The 18,311-nt window shown below is 52.1% G+C and overlaps 1 protein-coding gene across 5 annotated transcripts in view; it reads right to left on the minus strand.

Moving 5' to 3' along the window:
- Positions 1-18,311, minus strand: part of tax1bp1b (Tax1 (human T-cell leukemia virus type I) binding protein 1b) — a 36,594-nt gene that overhangs the window by 9,636 nt on the left and 8,647 nt on the right. Inside the window, exons 3-13 of one of the 5 annotated variants that reach the window (XM_031812091.1) lie at positions 10,802-10,904; positions 10,019-10,209; positions 9,755-9,913; positions 8,315-8,554; positions 6,890-7,075; positions 5,795-6,046; positions 5,166-5,402; positions 4,260-4,332; positions 3,879-3,997; positions 3,173-3,298; positions 842-928 (exon numbers count right to left, since the gene is read on the minus strand). In XM_031812091.1, the coding sequence (XP_031667951.1) occupies positions 842-928; positions 3,173-3,298; positions 3,879-3,997; positions 4,260-4,332; positions 5,166-5,402; positions 5,795-6,046; positions 6,890-7,075; positions 8,315-8,554; positions 9,755-9,913; positions 10,019-10,209; positions 10,802-10,904 (1,773 nt within the window). Of the gene's footprint in view, positions 1-841; positions 929-3,112; positions 3,299-3,878; positions 3,998-4,259; positions 4,333-5,165; positions 5,403-5,794; positions 6,047-6,889; positions 7,076-8,314; positions 8,555-9,754; positions 9,914-10,018; positions 10,210-10,801; positions 10,905-18,311 lie in introns of all 5 variants that reach the window. The other 4 variants (XM_031812092.1, XM_031812090.1, XM_031812089.1 and 1 more) reach the window with 4 other exon arrangements.

Consider the following 18,311-nt stretch of genomic DNA (forward strand, 5'->3'; position numbering starts at 1 on the left):
CTACCCCGTCTCTCTCTCCCCCCACCCGTCTCTCTCTCCCCCCACCCGCCTCTCTCTCCCCCCACCCGCCTCTCTCTCCCCCCACCCGTCTCTCTCTCCCCACCCGTCTCTCTCTCCCCACCCGTCTCTCTCCCCCCACCCTGTCTATCTCTCTCCCCACCCGTCTCTCTCTCTCCCCACCCGTCTCTCTCCCCCCACCCTGTCTATCTCTCTCCCCACCCGTCTCTCTCTCTCCCCACCCGTCTCTCTCTCTCCCCACCCGTCTCTCTCTCTCCCCACCCGTCTCTCTCTCTCCCCACCCGTCTCTCTCTCTCCCCACCCGTCTCTCTCTCTCCCCACCCGTCTCTCTCTCTCCCTACCCGTCTCTCTCTCCCTACCCGTCTCTCTCCCCTGTCTCTCTCTCCCCTGTCTCTCTCTCTCACAAACAGTTTAATTAGTCATTCATTAAAAAAAGAATATCCTCTCATTTACAAAAGGCAATGGAAGGTTTGTGTTTTACTGGAAGTTTGAACCAGACGCCAATTTAATTGACAGTCTCAACCTCAAATTGGGTCGTTTTGTTGCTCTTAGTGACGAATGCGTACGCGAGCGAGCTACCCTTCAGCAGTTTCCCGGGCCCAATGTGGACTCCTCTGTGGTCCAGAGTAATTGAATGGAAAATAAGAAGTCACTTTGCTTTACTTCCCAATTAGAGATGTGTTAAACCCCAGCCAGATTAGGATATGGGGAAAATTGCTGCTCTTTTGGGGTGTTTTTAGTTCAGAGAAAAGTCTAGAATGGAGGAAAATTAAAGCTATAGTGTAGTGTTGCTGTACTTACTAACTTCCCCAACTATACTAACCTCCTCAAGTCTCTCCTTGTCCTTCATCAGAGCAGACAGAGTGTCCTTCAGTTCCTTCAGTGCACGCCCCTTCTCAGCCACCTGACTCTGTAGGAGGGAGACAGACAGGAGACAGTCAGGAGACATGGAGGAGACAGACAGGAGACATGGAGGAGACAGTCAGGAGACAGACAGGAGACATGGAGGAGACAGACAGGAGACATGGAGGAGACAGACAGGAGACATGGAGGAGACAGACAGGAGACATGGAGGAGACAGACAGGAGACATGGAGGAGACAGACAGGAGACATGGAGGAGACATGGAGGAGACATGGAGGAGACATGGAGGAGACAGACAGGAAACATGGAGGAGACAGACAGGAGACACGGAGGAGACAGACAGGAGACACGGAGGAGACAGACAGGAGACACGGAGGAGACAGACAGGAGACATGGAGGAGACATGGAGGAGACAGACAGGAGACAGACAGGAGACAGACAGGAGACATGGAGGAGACATGGAGGAGACAGACAGGAGACAGACAGGAGACATGGAGGAGACAGACAGGAAACATGGAGGAGACAGACAGGAAACATGGAGGAGACAGACAGTAGACACGAAGGAGACAGACAGTAGACACGGAGGAGACATGGAGGAGACAGACAGGAGACATGGAGGAGACAGACAGGAGACACAGGAGACAGACAGGAGACACAGGAGACATGGAGGAGACAGACAGGAGACATGGAGGAGATATCAATTTAAGATTATGGGTGTTGAGAAAATTATTTGATATCAAATAAACATCAGACTCATCTTAGCTACTTTGTCAAAAAGTACACTTGAAAGCAGAACTAATTTTTCCCTTCGTGGAGTTTTAACCTCTAGTGACGAACAATGAATTGATAGCAGCTATAAAAGGGCCTTAACAGTTCCTGTTCAGACAGTAGATTTACACCAGGAGGGACTTCAGACCAGAACATGCCGTTTGAATTCCACAGAGACACTGAACAAAGCCAACTCCTGCATTAGTCAGGCAACAGGAGTCCTCAGTCCAACCCCGTCCCTGGCTATCTCCGTGGGTGTGTCCCAAACGGCACACTATTCTCTATATAGTGCAATACTGTTGTCCAAAGCCCTACAGGCCCTGGTCTAGTGCACTATACAAGGATAGGGTCCCATTTGGGACACAACTTCAGAGTCCGAACCTGGCGGTCTCCAGAACTCACATAAAGAATAATAAAGCCTTCCTCTGGACGGGCTCTGCCCATCAACACAACTGTCCCTGGAGTTGGCCTTCAACTGGACTGATATCTATTTATCTGCTCTGATTCTAGTCTGGTCCCAGACCTGTGTGTGCTTTGGCATGACTGTGATAAGTCAGAGGAGATGGCTACATCACTATCACATCCAGATCTGGGACCAGGCTATATCATGGCATGACAATGATAGGAGAGGAGGTTGGATAAAACATTCTGATCTGGGACCAGGCTTCTCATCACTTGAACTATCTAGCTCTCCAGGACTGGAGTAGGAGAGTCCTGCTCTACACTGACCTGGTAGTGATTCTCCTAGCCTGGTCCCAGACCTTTCTGCAACCCTACTCTATACTGACCTGGTAGTGATTCTCCCAGCCTGGTCCCAGACCTTTCTGCAACCCTACCCTATACTGACCTGGTAGTGATTCTCCTAGCCTGGTCCCAGACCTTTCTGTAACCCTACTCTACACTGACCTGGTAGTGATTCTCCTAGCCTGGGCCCAGACCTGTCTGTAACCCTACTCTACACTGAACTGGTAGTGATTATCCTAGCCTGGTCCCAGACCTGTCTGTAACCCTACTCTATACTGACCTGGTAGTGATTATCCTAGTCTGGTCCCAGACCTGTCTGTAACCCTACTCTACACTGACCTGGTAGTGATTCTCCTAGCCTGGGCCCAGACCTGTCTGTAACCCTACTCTACACTGACATGGTAGTGATTCTCCTAGCCTGGTCCCTGACCTGTCTGTAACCCTACTCTACACTGACCTGGTAGTGGTAGTGTTTGAGGAAACAGAAGCTCAACTGACCTTAGATTATCCTCCTCTGGTGATCTCAGATCTATGTACTGCTCTACATAGTCTACAATGTACCTGGTAGTAGCCCTCCTAGACTGGTATCTATCCTGTACCTGATAGTGGTCTTCCTCAGCTGATCTCAGACCTGTCTGTAGTACTGCTCTACAATGTACCTTGTAGCAGTCCTCCTCGGCTGATCTCAGACCTGTCTGTAGTACTGCTCTACAATGTACCTTGTAGCGGTCCTCCTCGGCTGATCTCAGACCTGTCTGTAGTACTGCTCTACAATGTACCTTGTAGCGGTCCTCCTCGGCTGCCAGCTGCAGCTTCAGGCTGCCGTTGGTCTTCAGCTGCTCCTTCAGCTTCACCTCCATCTTGGCCAGCTCATCAGCAAACATGCAGCTACGCTCCTTCTCCTCCTAGAGGGACAACACTCTGGTCACAACATGTAGCTACGCTCCTTCTCCTAGAGAGACAACACTCTGGTCACAACATGTAGCTACGCTCCTTCTCCTCCTAGAGGGACAACACTCTGGTCACAACATGTAGCTACGTTCCTTCTCCTCCTAGAGGGACAACACTCTGGTCACAACATGTAGCTACGCTCCTTCTCCTCCTAGAGGGACAACACTCTGGTCACAACATGTAGCTACGCTCCTTCTCCTCCTAGAGGGACAACACGCTGGTCACAACATGTAGCTACTCTCCTTCTCCTCCTAGAGGGACAACACTCTGGTCACAACATGTAGCTACTCTCCTTCTCCTCCTAGAGAGACAACACTCTGGTCACAACATGTAGCTACTCTCCTTCACTACTAGCTACTCTGGTCACCGACGGTTCCTATTCAAACCAGAACCTCTTGGAAGTGAGGAAAAACTGTCACCTTTGGGGAAACAGTGTTCTCTTTCTATATTTTTAGATTGATTGGTCGATTATGCAAGAACTGGTGACAATATGATGAGGAACACACCAGACATGAAGCCAAGAAGAGTTCTTACACTCAGCATCTGTTTGCATTTCCTGTACTTGTCGCTCCTGTCGGATGCCTCTCTGCTGAAACCTTTGAGTTTCTCCTGGATGATGGCCTCCAGCATGGGGTCAGCAGAACCTGGACTCCCTGGGGACACACAGGACAGACCGTTACTGACCCATCAATAGGTTTAACATCAAGGACCTAGAAAGTGTTTTATCCTCTGGGATCAAATGCACATCTTGTCTGATGGAAGTGTTATTTTGACCCCTAATTCAACTCTGTTCAATTGATTTTAAATCAAACATTTAGCATGTAAACCAGACCTGACAGGTTTACAACAAAGGAGGACATGTTTTAATTCAGGGTTTGTCACTGGTAGTAATATGTGAGGGGATTGTGTGTGTACCTGGAACAGAGATGTCTGGACTGACAGACAGAGGGACGGCCATGGTCTCAGCTGCTGGGTTCTTCCTCAGTTCCTAGACACAAACAATATGAAGACACATGTTGATGTGTGTGTGTGTGTGTGTGTGTGTGTCTGTGTATCCATGCCTGTGTGTGTGTCTGTGTATCCATGCCTGTGTGCGTGTCTGTGTATCCATGCCTGTGTGCGTGTCTGTGTATCCATGCCTGTGTGTGTGTGTCTGTGTATCCATGCCTGTGTGTGTGTGTCTGTGTATCCATGCCTGTGTGTGTGTGTCTGTGTATCCATGCCTGTGTGTGTGTGTGTCTGTGTATCCATGCCTGTGTGCGTGTCTGTGTATCCATGCCTGTGTGTGTGTGTCTGTGTATCCATGCCTGTGTGTGTGTGTCTGTGTATTCATGCCTGTGTGTGTGTGTCTGTGTATCCATGCCTGTGTGTGTGTGTGTGTGTATCCATGCCTGTGTGTGTGTGTGTATCCATGCCTGTGTGTGTGTGTTGTGTGTGTGTGTATCCATGCCTGTGTGTGTGTGTGTGTGTGTGTATCCATGCCTGTGTGTGTGTGTGTATCCATGCCTGTGTGTGTGTGTGTATCCATGCCTGTGTGTGTGTGTGTGTGTATCCATGCCTGTGTGTGTGTGTGTGTATCCATGCCTGTGTGTGTGTGTGTGTGTGTATCCATGCCTGTGTGTGTGTGTCTGTGTATCCATGCCTATGTGTGTGTGTGTATCCATGCCTGTGTGTGTGTGTGTGTGTGTATCCATGCCTGTGTGTGTGTGTCTGTGTATCCATGCCTATGTGTGTGTGTCTGTGTATCCATGTCTATGTGTGTCTGTGCATCCATGCCTGTTTGTGTGTCTGTGCATCCATGCCTGTGTGTGTGTCACTCACCCCAGGTTGTTCAGAGAGCTTGACCACCTGTCTCTGCAGCCTCTGACACTCCTTGTACTTCTCTTTGTAGTGTTCTGCAGCCATGTGCAGCCGGAGCTTCAGGTCCTCCACCTCTCTCTGCAGCTCAGCCACGGTGGCTGGGTCAGCCTCATCCTCCACCTCTCTCTGCAGCTCAGCCATGGTGGCTGGGTCAGCCCCTGCCTCATCCTCCACCCTGCACACCTCAGACTTAGCCTGCTGCTCCCACAACACAACACACAGGGGGACAGTGAGAACAGAGATGGCCACTTCATGTTAACATCAGACCTGGAGCAAGTAAACCTTGTCCGATCCAGAACAGGAGCTTAGTTACCAGTTATTTTTAGAGTGAGGTTACTTGATGTACCTGTACACTTCCAGGACAGGACACTAGTCTGTCAAATATATCAGCTGCACTTGATTTAGTTTGTCCAGTATAACGGGACAAATGGAATCGTCCCAAAAGTTCAATCTCCAAGCTAAATCAAGTGCAAACTAAGTATACATCCCAAATCCAAACAGCCCTATGGCTCCTGGTCAAAAGAAGAGCGCTAAATCGGGAGCCATTTGGGGACGCAGCCAAATGCATTGAAATCAAGCATCCTCCTTACCGCCTCCTGCTGGGCGTCATCCTTCAACTGTTTCACCAGGCCCTCCAGACGGCTACACTGGGCCAGGGCCTCCTGCTTCCCCTGCTGCAGGGCGTCTGTCTCCAGCCTCATGCGGTACAGGTCAGCCATGGTGCGGTCGCGGGCGCTGGACGCGTCCCTCAGCTCAGCAGACAACATGGAGGCCTGCTGCTGTTTGGCCTGAAGCTGCTCTTCCTTCTGACGAAGCTGTTCCTTCATGGCCTTCAGCTCACTCTGCACAGGGACACCAGGGGAGAGAGGTCAATACATGCACAGGGACACCAGGGGAGAAAGGTCAATACATGCACAGGGACACCAGGGGAGAGAGGTCAATACATACACAGGGACACCAGGGGAGAGAGGTCAATACATGCACAGGGACACCAGGGGAGAAAGGTCAATACATGCACAGGGACACCAGGGGAGAGAGGTCAATACATGCACAGGGACACCAGGGGAGAAAGGTCAATACATGCACAGGGACACCAGGGGAGAGAGGTCAATACATGCACAGGGACACCAGGGGAGAGAGGTCAATACATGCACAGGGACACCAGGGGAGAGAGGTCAATACATGCACAGGGACACCAGGGGAGAGAGGTCAATACATGCACAGGGACACCAGGGGAGAGAGGTCAATACATACACAGGGACACCAGGGGAGAGAGGTCAATACATGCACAGGGACACCAGGGGAGAGAGGTCAATACATACACAGGGACACCAGGGGAGAGAGGTCAATACATGCACAGGGACACCAGGGAGAAAGGTCAATACATGCACAGGGACACCAGGGAGAAAGGTCAGTACATACACATCTCTCTCTCACATATACACAGGTATGGATGAACAAATCATACACTCGGAATTAACATTTGTTGTGAGTTCGAATCCCAAGTCTACCCTCTGCCGTTGTGCCTTTGGGCAAGGACAGCTCCATGGGCGCTGCTCTGCGGCTTTGACGGTGTTGCCTCTAGTCTCTTGCATGTGTGCGGTCCATATTCCCTACCACCTATATAGTGCACTGGTCCAAAGTAGGGATCTGGGAGGCTGCCATGATAAGATCATGATTCTTACCAAGGGGGAGGCCTGGGCCAGGACCTCCTGGTGTTGTTTCTCCTTCTCAGTGAGGAAGGAGCGGAGGCGTCCCACCTCCTCTTTGAACTGAGCGATGGTGTTCTCCTTGTTTACATCCACAGCCTTCAGCATCTGCAGCTCTGCACTCAGCTTAGTGTTCTCCAGCTCACGCTTCTTCAGGTGGATCTGGAACCGCAAACAAATATTTTAAAATAGCAAATCACATTACAATCAGAAAGGATCCAAGCATTTTAAATGGTCCCAGAAAGAGGGGAACAATGTAGGGGGTTGGTATACAAAAGGAATCATTAAAAAGGGCAGCTATGTTTCCTCCTGGTGTTCCAGACACCCCTCTGTGCTATATTAATCAGCATCCTTCATCAACATGTAGCCAGCAGCGTTTCTGACTCCTAAAAGAAATGCAGCATAACCTTAATTACAACACAGAGATTGAGGTGGGCTTGTTAAACTACCCTGCAGTCCCACTCTGTGTGACGCCACCAAAATGGCACCCTATTCACTATGCAGTGCACTACTTTTGACCAGGGGTCATAGGGCTCTGGTCAAAAGTAGTACACTATAAAGGGAATAGGGTGCCAATTGGGACACTAAATGAGCAGCTTTCACTGGTGCTGCCGTGGCGACAGTGTGCCTGTGTGTGTTCCACTCCTAGTTCCTGAGCTGTACACACCAGTCACCAAAACCACAACTACTGAACTCCCCAGAAACAGGAGGCGAGAACCAGGCGGAAGAGGGCCGGAACAGACCATTCCCTGTTCAACCAGAACACTGTGGGATCCCACTGAGCAGGGAAACAGCAGCTACATACACTAATGGGATTATCTGGATTGAGAGAAGTGGTCAGATTATCTGGACTGAGAGAAGTGGTCAGATTATCTGGACTGAGAGAAGTGGTCAGATTATCTGGACTGAGAGAAGTGGTCAGATTACCTGGACTGAGAGAAGTGGTCAGATTACCTGGACTGAGAGAAGTGGTCAGATTATCTGGACTGAGAGAAATGGTCAGATTACCTGGACTGAGAGAAGTGGTCAGATTATCTGGACTGAGAGAAGTGGTCAGATTACCTGGACTGAGAGAAGTGGTCAGATTATCTGGACTGAGAGAAGTGGTCAGATTACCTGGACAGAGAGAAGTGGTCAGATTACCTGGACTGAGAGAAGTGGTCAGATTACCTGGACTCTGGTATGATTCCAGTCACTTTTCCAAAATTCCCAGGCTTTTCATAAATCCCGGTTACAGGAAATCTGGAATCGTCCGAGCAGGATTTATGGAAAACCTGGGAATTTTGGAAAAGTACTGGAATCTTGCAACCCTTGGTATGATCCTTCACAGCTAGTCACATGACTCATAGTACACAAGCAGTGTGCGCAACGTGTGTGTGTGTGTGAGAGAGAGAGAGAGACCTTGTAGAGCTCCTTCTCATCCTTCTCATCCTTCTGGTGTGACTCCAGGCCGTCCTTCTCCAGAGTCAGCTTCTTCACTCGGTCCTTCAGGCTGTCCAGCTCTGTCTCTTTCTGCAGGCCCTTCTGGGTGACTCTTATCAGGTCATCCTCCAACTGCAGGACCCTGGCTGTGGCTTCCTCCAGCCTCCTTTTCACCTCCTCTCTCTCCTCCTGCAGGGCCTGGCACGACACCTGCACCTCCTGGGGACAGAGAGAAAGGGAGGGAGTTAGTAACTTGTACTTGTAAACTTTAAAATGTATGTTTTGTGTCCCTTTTTACCCAGCAAACCAGAGAGCAGGAGACAAGTTGTGAGAACCTGAGACAGTGAGATTCTCTTCTATCATCAACTAGTTTCCCTAAAGAATGTTGTTGGTTTGTCATTCCTAACGTTCAGATAGAAATACGTGACACAGAACAGACATGCTTCTCTGTCATGTAGATTAGAATAGAGAACCATGTCAGGTCTATATAGGACATATATCTGCAACGTCTTCAATTGAATCACTTCCTGTCTCTAAAGCACAACAAGAACAAACCCTCAGTGCTGTGACAGACAGGCGGCTGCTGGAGGAAATCCCAGCCATTTCCCAGCCAGTCCCGTCTGTGTCAAACACTGAGACACTGCCAGGCCTTTATGGATTCAAATCTCCCAAACACACACACACAGACACACACACCCTGTAAATCCAATACCAACAGTGTGGCTGTGAGCGGAGGAGGAAAACAATAAATACTACTTCTGAGATGTAAAATCATCTGGCCACAAATCATCCATTTCAATCTGGCGTGTTATTGTTCTTTGAGGCTGGAAGGGAAGTTTGCTTTGTCGTAAGTACAGGCCTGCACAACGACTGCTCCAAAAGGCATTGCAGCAGATTTGGAATTTCTTTCTACTGTAAGTTTATGAGCCGAATTTTGGAATCATTTTTTTCGCAGCACATAAAAAAACCATATAAAAAGTGTTGTCGTAAAATTAACAGCCACCAAATGTGGAATTATGTTTTCATCTCAAAGCCATTTTCAAAACCAGCAACTTCATGGAACGGAATAGTTCTAGGAGTTATCATTAACTCAATGTTTTAAAGATACATGTCAAAGTATTAAATATCTGCTGTTGAACAGTGATCACACTCAAGATCATTACTGTCAACTTCTTTATTTATTTATAATGGTTAGAGGTGGAACGATGTGTGTGTGGCACACTGGGGGATACTGAGAGACAGGCTAGAGGGAGACGTTTCAACTGCCACCAGGGTTGTGTTCAGTGGACACAGCACAGAGAGAAAATGGTTGGGAAATGAGTGAGGAACAAACTGAACTTGATCAGTAAGAACACTCATTGTTGTCCGTTTCAAAGGGTTTTGCTACGTTTTGCTCTACCTGCCAGGAGTTGTTCTCACCTGGGTCTCTCGACTCAGTTGGGCAAACTTCTCTTTCTCCTGCTCACACTCTTTATGCAGTCTCCCCTTCTCCTCCTCCAGCTGCACCTTCTCATTCTGCAGGAGGCTCATGGTCTGAACCAGCTCCTCCTTCTCTCTGTGGGCCTCCTCCATCTTTTGCTGCAGGGACAAAGAGAAAGCATTGAGGCGTGTGTGTGTGTGTATTCATGCGGGTGCGTGTGTGTATCGTTGCAGAGCCTTGTTCTCTCTCTCTCTCTGACATACCTCCAGGTATCCGGTCCTGGTGGTCACCACCAGGATGTCCGAGTTGCACTCATCCTCCACAGTCAGCAGCTCGTCCTCTGAGGGGCTCTGAGCCCGGAACAGGAAGGGCGTGCTGGCCCCTCGGATCTCCCCCTTGTGGGTCACATAGCAGAACTGGTAGAACTCCCCATCATCGTTGGGCACGTAGTATCCTGAGGGAGGAACACAACAACCAACATCACAAACAGTCTAGGGCTAGGGGGTCATTCTGGACGGGGCCTAGGTATCTAGGGTCATATCAGGTAGCAAGTAGCCTAGCGGTTACGACTGTTGGGCCAGTAACAGAAAGGTTGCTGGTTCGAATCCTTGAGCAAGGCACTTAACTCTAATTGCCCCTGTAAGTCGCTCTGAATAAGAATACCTGCTAAATGACTCAAATGTCAACGTCAAGCCTCTCCGAGTAGGAGAGCTGAACTATGAAACCCCCCCAATCTACATAATCATGTTCATTGTGATTTAAAACATAAAACAAATGCTCAGGATCTCAGTTTCAACCTTAAGCAACAGAACCCTTTTCTGGTCCCAGTCCCAGTCTACCTATTAATAAAGAACGCAATGAACACAATGAAAACCATCTTGTTAACACCAAAACAAGAAATCCCTTAATGGGTAGAGTTTCATATTTTACTGTGTTGGTATAAAAGTCTTAACAGCTCTCTGAGGTGCAAGGCCTCTTGACTTGAGGTTAGAAAAAGTGTCAACGTTGTATAAAACCACAGCGCAGTCAGTGGTCCCAAATCACACCTTGAAACACCACGGCTCTGTGGATGGCAGTGCCCTCAGTGTGGTCCTCAGGAACAGGACACCACAAGAATGTGTAATAGTCCCTCGCTGTGCTCCATCCAACCTGCAACACAGAGGAGTGGGGGGGATGGACACAATGCACCACATCACACACAGGTTGTACCTAAAAATGGCACCCTATTCACTACAGAGTGCACTACATCACACTACCTAGTGCACTACATAGTGTACTCCGCACTACATAGGGAACAGGGTACCATTTGGGACATAAATCCAGTAATAATGGAGCAGGTTAGTGGACAGAGAAACCACCCAAAGCTGTGAAACAGTATCCTGCCTACACATGACACAGTGGCATTGTAGCCACCCTAAAGAAGGCACAGCGATGGCGAAACGTTGCTGTTTTAACCAATAAACCACTCAGAGTTTATATAGAGAGTGTGTGACTATGTATTTTTTATAGCTTACAGTTTATTCGCCGTTAGTCAGCACCTCTACACTAAATCATTTTCTCTGGTTGTACGCCAGCTCATGCTTTTTATTAGCCAATATGGAGCTACCACAATGTAGAGGAAAGGTCCTATATGGTGTCGATATGGGCCACAATCATGAAAACCTTTTGCAATATAAAGACGTAAACACCACTTAGGCTCTAGGTTATGTGAAGGTTTTAGACGTGAAAATGGGGGATGGTTTCAACATTCCTATATTCCTGCGTGCCACGTATCGTGTATGGCCTATAATGAGGCCCGGCCTCGTCAACATGCTCCGCTGCGGAACAGCGGCAACAGCTCACCTCAAACAGGAAGGGGAAAATAGGTGAAAATGTTATACGTCAAAATGGAAACCAAGATGTAATTATATGAATTTTATGTGTTAACTGATGGCTGGTGAGGGAAGTACAGAAAATACATCCAGAATGTCAGCCCAGGGTCATAAAACTGTCAAACGAAATCAGGATCACAGTGCTGCCTGGGGTTCCAGGTCTAGGCTACAGGCTCAGTGCTGCCTGGTGTTCCAGGTCTAGGCTACAGGCTCAGTGCTGCCTGGGGTTCCAGGTCTAGGCTACAGGCTCAGTGCTGCCTGGGGTTCCAGGTCTAGGCTACAGGCTCAGTGCTGCCTGGGGTTCCAGGTCTAGGCTACAGGCTCAGTGCTGCCTGGGGTTCCAGGTCTAGGCTAGAGGCTCAGTGCTGCCTGGGATTCCAGGTCTAGGCTACAGGCTCAGTGCTGCCTGGTGTTCCAGGTCTAGGCTACAGGCTCAGTGCTGCCTGAGGTTCCAAGTCGAGACTACAGGCTCAGTGCTGCCTGGGGTTCCAGGTCTAGGCTAGAGGCTCAGTGCTGCCTGGGGTTCCAGGTCGAGACTACAGGCTCTGTGCTGCCTGGGGTTCCAGGTCGAGACTACAGGCTCTGTGCTGCCTGGGGTTCCAGGTCGAGACTACAGGCTCTGTGCTGCCTGGGGTTCCAGGTCGAGACTACAGGCTCTGTGCTGCCTGGGGTTCCAGGTCGAGACTACAGGCTCTGTGCTGCCTGGGGTTCCAGGTCGAGGCTACAGGCTCTGTGCTGCCTGGGATTCCAGGTCGAGGCTACAGGCTCTGTGCTGCCTGGAGTTCCAGGTCGAGACTACAGGCTCTGTGCTGCCTGTGGTTCCAGGTCTAGGCTACAGGCTCTGTGCTGCCTGGGGTTCCAGGTCGAGACTACAGGCTCAGTGCTGCCTGTGGTTCCAGGTCTAGGCTACAGGCTCAGTGCTGCCTGGGATTCCAGGTCTAGGCTAGAGGCTCAGTGCTGCCTGGGGTTCCAGGTTTAGGCTACAGGCTCAGTGCTGCCTGGGGTTCCAAGTCGAGGCTACAGGCTGTGCTGCCTGGGGTTCCAGGTCTAGGCTAGAGGCTCAGTGCTGCCTGGGGTTCCAGGTCGAGACTACAGGCTCTGTGCTGCCTGGGGTTCCAGGTCGAGACTACAGGCTCTGTGCTGCCTGGGGTTCCAGGTCGAGACTACAGGCTCAGTGCTGCCTGTGGTTCCAGGTCTAGGCTACAGGCTCAGTGCTGCCTGGGATTCCAGGTCTAGGCTAGAGGCTCAGTGCTGCCTGGGGTTCCAGGTTTAGGCTACAGGCTCAGTGCTGCCTGGGGTTCCAAGTCGAGGCTACAGGCTGTGCTGCCTGGGGTTCCAGGTCTAGGCTAGAGGCTCAGTGCTGCCTGGGGTTCCAGGTCGAGACTACAGGCTCTGTGCTGCCTGGGGTTCCAGGTCGAGACTACAGGCTCTGTGCTGCCTGGGGTTCCAGGTCGAGACTACAGGCTCTGTGCTGCCTGGGGTTCCAGGTCGAGACTACAGGCTCTGTGCTGCCTGGGGTTCCAGGTCGAGACTACAGGCTCTGTGCTGCCTGGGGTTCCAGGTCGAGACTACAGGCTCTGTGCTGCCTGGGGTTCCAGGTCGAGACTACAGGCTCTGTGCTGCCTGGGGTTCCAGGTCGAGGCTACAGGCTCTGTGCTGCCTGGGATTCCAGGTCTAGGCTACAGGCTCTGTGCTGCCTGCGATTCCAGGTCTAGGCTACAGGCTCTGTGCTGCCTGAGGTTCCAGGTCTAGGCTACAGGCTCTGTGCTGCCTGGGATTCCAGGTCTAGGCTACAGGCTCTGTGCTGCCTGGGGTTCCAGGTCGAGACTACAGGCTCTGTGCTGCCTGTGGTTCCAGGTCTAGGCTACAGGCTCAGTGCTGCCTGGGATTCCAGGTCTAGGCTACAGGCTCTGTGCTGCCTGGGGTTCCAGGTCTAGGCTACAGGCTCTGTGCTGCCTGGGGTTCCAGGTCTAGGCTACAGACTCAGTGCTGCCTGGTGTTCCAGGTCTAGGCTAGAGGCTCAGTGCTGCCTGGGGTTCCAGGTCTAGGCTAGAGGCTCAGTGCTGCCTGGGATTCCAGGTTTAGGCTACAGGCTCAGTGCTGCCTGGGGTTCCAAGTCGAGGCTACAGGCTGTGCTGCCTGGGGTTCCAGGTCTAGGCTAGAGGCTCTGTGCTGCCTGGGGTTCCAGGTCGAGACTACAGGCTCTGTGCTGCCTGGGGTTCCAGGTCGAGACTACAGGCTCTGTGCTGCCTGGGGTTCCAGGTCGAGGCTACAGGCTCTGTGCTGCCTGGGATTCCAGGTCTAGGCTACAGGCTCTGTGCTGCCTGGGATTCCAGGTCTAGGCTACAGGCTCTGTGCTGCCTGGGATTCCAGGTCTAGGCTACAGGCTCTGTGCTGCCTGGGATTCCAGGTCTAGGCTACAGGCTCTGTGCTGCCTGTGGTTCCAGGTCTAGGCTACAGGCTCTGTGCTGCCTGGGATTCCAGGTCTAGGCTCCAGGCTCTGTGCTGCCTGGGGTTCCAGGTCGAGACTACAGGCTCTGTGCTGCCTGTGGTTCCAGGTCTAGGCTACAGGCTCAGTGCTGCCTGGTTTCCAGGTCTAGGCTACAGGCTCTGTGCTGCCTGGGGTTCCAGGTCTAGGCTACAGGCTCTGTGCTGCCTGGGGTTCCAGGTCTAGGCTACAGACTCAGTGCTGCCTGGTGTTCCAGGTCTAGGCTAGAGGCTCAGTGCTGCCTGGGGTTCCAGGTCTAGGCTAGAGGCTCAGTGCTGCCTGGGGTTCCAGGTTTAGGCTACAGGCTCAGTGCTGCCTGGGGTTCCAAGTCGAGGCTACAGGCTGTGCTGCCTGGGGTTCCAGGTCTAGGCTAGAGGCTCAGTGCTGCCTGGGGTTCCAGGTCGAGACTACAGGCTCTGTGCTGCCTGGGGTTCCAGGTCGAGACTACAGGCTCTGTGCTGCCTGGGGTTCCAGGTCGAGACTACAGGCTCTGTGCTGCCTGGGGTTCCAGGTCGAGGCTACAGGCTCTGTGCTGCCTGGGATTCCAGGTCTAGGCTACAGGCTCTGTGCTGCCTGGGATTCCAGGTCTAGGCTACAGGCTCTGTGCTGCCTGTGGTTCCAGGTCTAGGCTACAGGCTCTGTGCTGCCTGGGATTCCAGGTCTAGGCTACAGGCTCTGTGCTGCCTGGGATTCCAGGTCGAGACTACAGGCTCTGTGCTGCCTGTGGTTCCAGGTCTAGGCTACAGGCTCAGTGCTGCCTGGGATTCCAGGTCTAGGCTACAGGCTCTGTGCTGCCTGGGGTTCCAGGTCGAGACTACAGGCTCTGTGCTGCCTGGGGTTCCAGGTCGAGACTACAGGCTCTGTGCTGCCTGGGGTTCCAGGTCGAGGCTACAGGCTCTGTGCTGCCTGGGATTCCAGGTCTAGGCTACAGGCTCTGTGCTGCCTGGGATTCCAGGTCTAGGCTACAGGCTCTGTGCTGCCTGTGGTTCCAGGTCTAGGCTACAGGCTCTGTGCTGCCTGGGATTCCAGGTCTAGGCTCCAGGCTCTGTGCTGCCTGGGGTTCCAGGTCGAGACTACAGGCTCTGTGCTGCCTGTGGTTCCAGGTCTAGGCTACAGGCTCAGTGCTGCCTGGTTTCCAGGTCTAGGCTAGAGGCTCAGTGCTGCCTGGGGTTCCAGGTTTAGGCTACAGGCTCAGTGCTGCCTGGGGTTCCAAGTCGAGGCTACAGGCTGTGCTGCCTGGGATTCCAGGTCTAGGCTAGAGGCTCTGTGCTGCCTGGGGTTCCAGGTCGAGACTACAGGCTCTGTGCTGCCTGGGGTTCCAGGTCGAGACTACAGGCTCTGTGCTGCCTGGGGTTCCAGGTCGAGACTACAGGCTCTGTGCTGCCTGGGGTTCCAGGTCGAGACTACAGGCTCTGTGCTGCCTGGGGTTCCAGGTCGAGACTACAGGCTCTGTGCTGCCTGGGGTTCCAGGTCGAGGCTACAGGCTCTGTGCTGCCTGGGATTCCAGGTCTAGGCTACAGGCTCTGTGCTGCCTGGGATTCCAGGTCTAGGCTACAGGCTCTGTGCTGCCTGTGGTTCCAGGTCTAGGCTACAGGCTCTGTGCTGCCTGGGGTTCCAGGTCTAGGCTCCAGGCTCTGTGCTGCCTGGGGTTCCAGGTCTAGGCTACAGGCTCTGTGCTGCCTGGGGTTCCAGGTCTAGGCTACAGACTCAGTGCTGCCTGGTGTTCCAGGTCTAGGCTAGAGGCTCAGTGCTGCCTGGGGTTCCAGGTCTAGGCTAGAGGCTCAGTGCTGCCTGGGGTTCCAGGTTTAGGCTACAGGCTCAGTGCTGCCTGGGGTTCCAAGTCGAGGCTACAGGCTGTGCTGCCTGGGGTTCCAGGTCTAGGCTAGAGGCTCAGTGCTGCCTGGGGTTCCAGGTCGAGACTACAGGCTCTGTGCTGCCTGGGGTTCCAGGTCGAGACTACAGGCTCTGTGCTGCCTGGGGTTCCAGGTCGAGACTACAGGCTCTGTGCTGCCTGGGGTTCCAGGTCGAGACTACAGGCTCTGTGCTGCCTGGGGTTCCAGGTCGAGACTACAGGCTCTGTGCTGCCTGGGGTTCCAGGTCGAGGCTACAGGCTCTGTGCTGCCTGGGATTCCAGGTCGAGACTACAGGCTCTGTGCTGCCTGGGGTTCCAGGTCGAGACTACAGGCTCTGTGCTGCCTGGGGTTCCAGGTCGAGACTACAGGCTCTGTGCTGCCTGGGGTTCCAGGTCGAGGCTACAGGCTCTGTGCTGCCTGGGATTCCAGGTCTAGGCTACAGGCTCTGTGCTGCCTGGGATTCCAGGTCTAGGCTACAGGCTCTGTGCTGCCTGTGGTTCCAGGTCTAGGCTACAGGCTCTGTGCTGCCTGGGATTCCAGGTCTAGGCTACAGGCTCTGTGCTGCCTGGGATTCCAGGTCGAGACTACAGGCTCTGTGCTGCCTGTGGTTCCAGGTCTAGGCTACAGGCTCAGTGCTGCCTGGGATTCCAGGTCTAGGCTACAGGCTCTGTGCTGCCTGGGGTTCCAGGTCTAGGCTACAGGCTCTGTGCTGCCTGGGGTTCCAGGTCTAGGCTACAGACTCAGTGCTGCCTGGTGTTCCAGGTCTAGGCTAGAGGCTCAGTGCTGCCTGGGGTTCCAGGTCTAGGCTAGAGGCTCAGTGCTGCCTGGGGTTCCAGGTTTAGGCTACAGGCTCAGTGCTGCCTGGGGTTCCAAGTCGAGGCTACAGGCTGTGCTGCCTGGTCGGTCAAACTATGAGACAGACAACACCAAAACTTTAATCTAACCAATGAGACTTTATGTAAGCAAAAACAAAATCTCTCCCCATCACAAATTCTCTCACAGTTTGTTTACATATCGTCAGCGTGCTCCTTCCATCCGTCTGACCAGCTTGTTTTCCCCCACTACCGCATCATTGCTGTGTGTGTGTTACAGATGCTCCTGTGCTACGCTACAATGATGCCAGTGTTGTTGAGAGTACCCTGGGTAGTTGTCCCTGGGGGGCGTTCCCACTTCCAGCCGTAAAGAACAGGAAGTTATTAAAGCAGGCACATAGTTAGTGACTGTCATTACAGAATGAAGGAAGGCCAGTAGAAGTAGGCTTTACTGCAGTAACACTCATTAGTGGTGAGAGAGGTGAGAGTCAGGGGCTGAAGAGACTCTCAGGACTGGACTAAAGCACCTTTCACAGGACCAGAGGGCCTAGTCTGCCCTGTAAACAGCCACATTTACAACCAGGAGAGGAGTGGATACCGCGTGCATACATGGGTCTAATCATGCTGGAAACGTAGACTTAATCCAATAGGTCTATTGGCGGGATAGGTTGGTATAACAATAGCGTGCACAAAGTGAGAATCTTGAGTTCCCACAACAGACCAAAGCCATTTAGTTGATCCAAGAGCTAAGCTAATTATACCCTTTAAACATGCAAAACACATTCTTAACAAAAAACATTTGGCCAACATGCTTAAAATACTTCCCATAAAACCCACCACGTAATGTCAGCACACTGTTCTTCAGCAAGTTGCAGGTTAGGGACTTGTAGCTAGCATAGTAAACTGCAGGTTAGGGACTAGCAGCTAGCATAGTAAGCTGCAGGTTAGGGACTAGTAGCTAGCATAGTACGCTGCAGGTTAGGGACTAGTAGCTAGCATAGTACGCTGCAGGTTAGGGGCTAGTAGCTAGCATAGTAAACTGCAGGTTAGGGACTAGCAGCTAGCATAGTAAGCTGCAGGTTAGGGACTAGTAGCTAGCATAGTACGCTGCAGGTTAGGGACTAGTAGCTAGCATAGTACGCTGCAGGTTATGGACCAGTAGCTAGCATAGTACGCTGCAGGTTAGGGGCTAGTTGCCAGCATAGTACGCTTCAGGTTAGGGGCTAGTTGCCAGCATAGTACGCTGCAGGTTAGGGGTTAGTAGCTAGCATAGTACACTGCAGGTTAGGGGCTAGAAGCTAGCATAGTACGCTGCAGGTTAGGGGCTAGTAGCTAGCATAGTACGCTGCAGGTTAGGGGCTAGTAGCTAGCATAGTACGCTGCAGGTTAGGGGCTAGTAGCTAGCATAGTACGCTGCAGGTTAGGGGATAGTAGCTAGCATAGTACGCTGCAGGTTAGGGGCTAGTAGCTAGCATAGTACGCTGCAGGTTAGGGACTAGTAGCTAGCATAGTACGCTGCAGGTTAGGGACTA

Source organism: Oncorhynchus kisutch, unplaced genomic scaffold, assembly GCF_002021735.2.
Source record: "Oncorhynchus kisutch isolate 150728-3 unplaced genomic scaffold, Okis_V2 Okis02a-Okis13b_hom, whole genome shotgun sequence".
Classification (NCBI taxonomy): domain Eukaryota; kingdom Metazoa; phylum Chordata; class Actinopteri; order Salmoniformes; family Salmonidae; genus Oncorhynchus; species Oncorhynchus kisutch.